General features: G+C 60.1%; 3 protein-coding genes across 3 annotated transcripts; 2 read left to right on the top strand and 1 right to left on the bottom strand.

Annotated features, from left to right (window-relative positions):
• Positions 1 to 266: 266 nt before the first annotated feature.
• Positions 267 to 1,619, top strand: J7T55_000948 (glutamate-5-semialdehyde dehydrogenase; the record flags this gene model as incomplete). Its single annotated transcript, XM_053140217.1, has 1 exon — positions 267 to 1,619. One exon carries the CDS (start codon positions 267 to 269, stop codon positions 1,617 to 1,619), a length of 1,353 nt encoding a protein of 450 aa, XP_052996598.1.
• A 186-nt stretch (positions 1,620 to 1,805) lies between these two features.
• Positions 1,806 to 2,882, bottom strand: J7T55_000947 (zinc-binding alcohol dehydrogenase domain-containing protein 2; the record flags this gene model as incomplete). The annotated part of the gene is made up of 2 exons (XM_053140216.1): positions 1,806 to 2,812; positions 2,858 to 2,882. The coding sequence occupies 2 exons, from the start codon at positions 2,880 to 2,882 to the stop codon at positions 1,806 to 1,808; spliced, it is 1,032 nt and encodes a 343-aa protein (XP_052996597.1).
• Positions 2,883 to 3,495: 613 nt separating this feature from the next.
• On the top strand, positions 3,496 to 4,349 carry J7T55_000946 (uncharacterized protein; the record flags this gene model as incomplete). Its single annotated transcript, XM_053140215.1, has 2 exons — positions 3,496 to 3,505; positions 3,769 to 4,349. 2 exons carry the CDS (start codon positions 3,496 to 3,498, stop codon positions 4,347 to 4,349), a joined length of 591 nt encoding a protein of 196 aa, XP_052996596.1.
• Between the last annotated feature and the right edge of the window lie 212 nt (positions 4,350 to 4,561).

The raw sequence follows: 4,561 nt of genomic DNA, 5'->3' as shown, positions 1-4,561 counted from the left end.
ATGGCCGTGTTGAACTCGATCGGGCAGCCACTCCGATCGGGGAGTTGCACAGTGAAAATGACTTCATCTCGGGTGACTGATTGAATGACTGTTTTTCTGACTGAGCTCGATCATCAGCGACAGCGACAGCCACAACTCCACTACCACGAGGCGGGCTATCATTACTTTCAGCCTTGTCGTGCCTTGCCTTGCCTTGTTCTTCAGCTTGTCATTGCATTTCCACTTGTAGATTGACCCCACCTCACCTGCCACCAACAGCAGCGAAAATGTCCCTCACAAACTCAAGTCCCCTCGAGGCTGCACAGGCTGCAAAGTCGGCCTCACACCTCCTCGCCACCCTCCCCGTCAGCGCCCGCAATGACGCCCTGACAGCAATCCACGACTCTCTGTTAGCTTCTAAGGATGCAATCCTGGCCGCAAATGCAAAGGACATGGATGCAGCGCGGCAGGCCGCCGCCGATGGGCAGTTGTCGCAAAGCCTGGTGTCTCGCCTGGATTTGGCCAAAGCGGGCAAGTGGGAGGACATGCTGAAGGGTATTCTGGATGTACGCGGACTAGATGACCCTCTGGGCGTCGTGGACCTGCGCACGAAGCTGGACGACGGCCTGGTGCTGGAGCGCATGACCTGCCCCATCGGCGTGCTGCTCATTATCTTCGAGGCCCGCCCCGAGGTCATCGCCAACATCGCCAGCCTGGCCATCAAATCCGGCAACGCCGCCATCCTCAAGGGCGGCAAGGAGAGCACCCACAGCTTCGTCGCCATCTCCACCGCCATCTCCGCCGCCCTGGCCGCCAGCGGCGTCGCCGTGCCCGAGGCCGCCGTCCAGCTCGTCACCACCCGCGACGTCATCCCCCAGCTGCTCGGCCTCGACGCCTACATCGACCTCGTCATCCCCCGCGGCGGCAACGACCTGGTGCGCTACGTCAAGGAGCACACCAAGATCCCTGTCCTGGGCCATGCTGACGGTCTGTGCTCCGCTTACCTGGACCGTTCTGCCGACCCCAAGATGGCAGCCGCCGTCGCCGTCGACTCCAAAACCAGCTACCCGGCCGCCTGCAACAGCCTCGAGACTCTGCTGGTTGACGAGGCCGCCCTGGACGGTGTCTTCCCTGCCGTCGCTGAGGCCCTGCTCGCCAAGGGTGTCACGCTGCGCTGCGATGCCCGGACCAAGGCCGTTGCCGGCAAGCTGTCTTCCACCGGGGATGGCAAGGTCGAGGATGCTCAGGACGTCGACTTCGACACTGAGCACCTCGCACTCATCCTAGCTGTCAAGACCGTGTCCGGGTTGGACGAGGCCGTGGCGCACATCAACACGCACGGGTCGCACCACACGGACGCGATCCTGACCTCGGACGAGGCCCAGGCCGAGCGCTTCATGACCGCCGTTGACTCGGCCGGCGTGTACTGGAACGCGTCGACGCGCATGGCTGACGGCATGCGGTACGGCTTCGGCACCGAGGTCGGCATCAGCACCAACAAGATCCACGCCCGCGGGCCTGTCGGGCTCGAGGGCTTGACTATCTACAAGTATAAGGTGCGCGGCACGGGCCAGGTTTCGGCTGTGTATGGCGAGGGGGAGGGCAAGAAGCGCTTCTTGCATGAGAAGATGGCCTTGTAAGGCTTGAGCGGTTAGTTTCGTGGGCTGTGGGCTGCTGTGGCGTTCAGGGATGATAAAAGTGATTTCGATGTCAAGGGGATATCATAGTAGATATGAGTAGCAGAGAGCCAGCTTCGTCCGAAGCACAATTTTGATATTCCCAGTCTTCAAACCACGCGCAGCCCTTCATCTTTTCACCTACCGCAATCAAGGTACAGTACAGATGATCTTGCCCCTCGTAACATTCTTCTCCATCAGCCGATGCGCCTCCTGGATCTCCTCCATCTTGAAGACCCGATCCACAGCCACCTTGAGCTTCCCGCTCACCATATCAGGGACGTACTTCTCGAGCCTGTCCCGCAGCTGGCCCTGGTACTCCTCGTCGCGCGCGCGCAGCGTGCTGCCCTCCCAGCGGATGCGCTTGTACAGCAGCTGCGCGACGTTGACCTCCTTGAGCTGCGCGCCGCCCATGAAGGCCAGCTGGACGATGCGCGCCTCGCGGGCCGCGCAGTCGAGGTTCTTCTGCACGTAGTCGCCCGCGATGAAGTCCACGATCAGGTCCGCGCCCGCGCCTCCCGTCGCCTCCAGCACGCCCTTGGCCCAGTCATCCTCCTTGTAGTTGAACGCCTTCGTGGCGCCGAGCTCCCCCTCGATGAACGCGCACTTGTCCGCGCTGCCCGCGGTGGCGAACACGCGCGCCGCGCCCGCGTCCAGGCTCAGCTGGATCCCCGCGATGCTGACGCCGCTGGCGCCCGCGTGCCACAGCACCGTCTTCCCCCGCAGGCTGTCGAACCCGCCGACAAAGTGCAGCGCCTGCGTCGCCGTGATGAACGTCTCGGGCACCCCCGCCGCCGCCTCCCACGACAAGCCCGCCGGCTTGCGGATGAGCATCTTGGTGCTCACCGCGATGTACTCGGCGTACGCGCCGCCGTACGCGAGCCCGAACACCTCGTCGCCCGCCTTGAGGCCGCGGCAGTGCTGCTCCTCCTCCGACCCGAGGGCCTCGACCGTGCCCGAGAACTCGACCCCCATGATGGGCCCCGCCTGCGGCGGGAGCGGGTAGTGGCCCTCGCGCTGGATCAGGTCCATGCGGTTGAGCCCGAATGCCTTGATCTTCACCAGGGCCTGGTGGGCTGAGGGCGTGGGCTTGGGCACCTCGGCGTTGATGAAGAGGGCGTCGATCGGGCCCTTGCCGCCCTTGATGTCTGCTCCGGCTGTGAGTGGGGGTTCTTGTGACGCTGGTCAAGGGGCCGACTTACCGACTGCTTTCATGTATTCAGGCATGTTGGCTGTGTTCAATTGAGACAATGTGGTTTTATCCCTTTCCCCGGAGCTTTCTTGCTTTGGTTGATCGGGTGGCTATCTCGTAGCTGTGCTAGTGACGCTCGTGCTGGCGGGTACGAAATGACGTCGTGGTTACAAAAGGAACGGGATGGATTTTATACATAGGATATATAGTGGAATTGGGAGGCTGCTTCTTGATCCAGAACAGGTCTTCGCATGACGCTATCACCACTTAGTTCCTTGAGCTTACTAATTGCCCAGTTGTTCATGATTATGAAGCCGAGGGATGGGGCAGGAGTGCCTCCGTGCCGGGGCGACCGAAAGTGGGGTTCGATCGGAGCAGGACCTCGGCCGCCTTGGCACGGACATTCAACAATGGAGTCTCGATAGCCGTTCCAGTAGGACCATTCCAGCAGCAAGCTCGAAGCTGCGCCATAAAGAATTTAAACTTGCTTACAGCTGCTTGATCTTTTGTCTTGAGTGGCCGTAGCCATGATTCGACAATTTCTCGTTGTTGGCCTTCTCCAGCTGACTGACAGGCGCCTGTACCAACGAAACCGCGTGGATGCTGGCCTAGTACGGCTCAAGCTGGTTCAGTGAACAGACCGCGAGCATGCCTGTGGGTAAGGCAAGCCCATATGAGCTTCAGGGTCTTGGAAATAATCGAAAATCACCTTTCATCTCGGGATGATCCGGTGTGCCACATCTGGCTTTCTCGAGGATATGTCGGCTCCAACATGACCTTGGAAACCATCTCAACAGTGGCCTCAAATACCATATGCCACCCATATAGAGACAGGGTCTCATTACCTGTATCGACACGCAGACTGCCTATTCCCACTCGGCCTCTCATGTCGGCAGCATACTCATGGCGCCTCTTTCACAGCTCACCGGCCCGCACCCTCCTTAAGTGGACTACCTCGCAAAGCAACGGGACAAGCAGAAGCCGCTGCTGCCGTACTAAACCGGGGCCACGATTTCAGCGTGCATCTGGGGACCGAAGCTCGAGGACAGCAGCGTCTCCAGCTACGGATGGGCCAGAGGCCAGCTGAGACAGGACCTGCAGAGCGAGCAACCGCTCGAGACATGCCCGCAGGACACGGCCGTGAACAGTGTCATAGCCAGGCCCAGCGCGTCGAGATCGACATCACGGGAAAGATCAGGGTCAAGGATGGGAAGCACTCGCAGCTCGCAAAGGTTCGGCTGCCGATGCCGTCTGGTATGGCCCTGACGGCCAAGTTCTATGGTCCTCTGTACCTGGACATTGAGAACGCACAGCCCGACGTATTCAGGATTACGTACGTTTCGTGTGACCGCAAGGCATTCATATATCATCAAATCAAGCCGAAATGGGAAACAGTCGTCCCTCGCTTGCACGGGTCCTTCAGGGCTGAGGTGCCCGTCCCAGGGCGAGCTGGGAGCTCACGTTACGTCCATGCTATTCTTTATGAAAATACGTGCCTGTAATCGTTCCCAAAGCCTGTTAAAGCCAGCAAATGGAGCCGGGCTGAGCGGATAACCATCATGAAGGCGTTCGTTGACGGGGAAAGCATGTGACGCCAGTGTGGTGTGCCTCAGAGGGACCCTATGCCGCGTAACGGGGTCCTCCATGGTCGGCCTGGACAACCATTCTACGTCAGGTTGATCCACTTCGACTACACGCATTTCCTGAATTCGAG

The sequence above is a fragment of the Diaporthe amygdali genome (genome assembly GCF_026229845.1).
Source record: "Diaporthe amygdali strain CAA958 chromosome Unknown NODE_6_length_1560011_cov_65_102424, whole genome shotgun sequence".
Classification (NCBI taxonomy): Eukaryota; Fungi; Ascomycota; class Sordariomycetes; order Diaporthales; family Diaporthaceae; genus Diaporthe; species Diaporthe amygdali.
The sequence above is the reverse complement of the archived record's forward strand: the minus strand, read 5'-3'. Positions and strand labels throughout refer to the sequence as shown.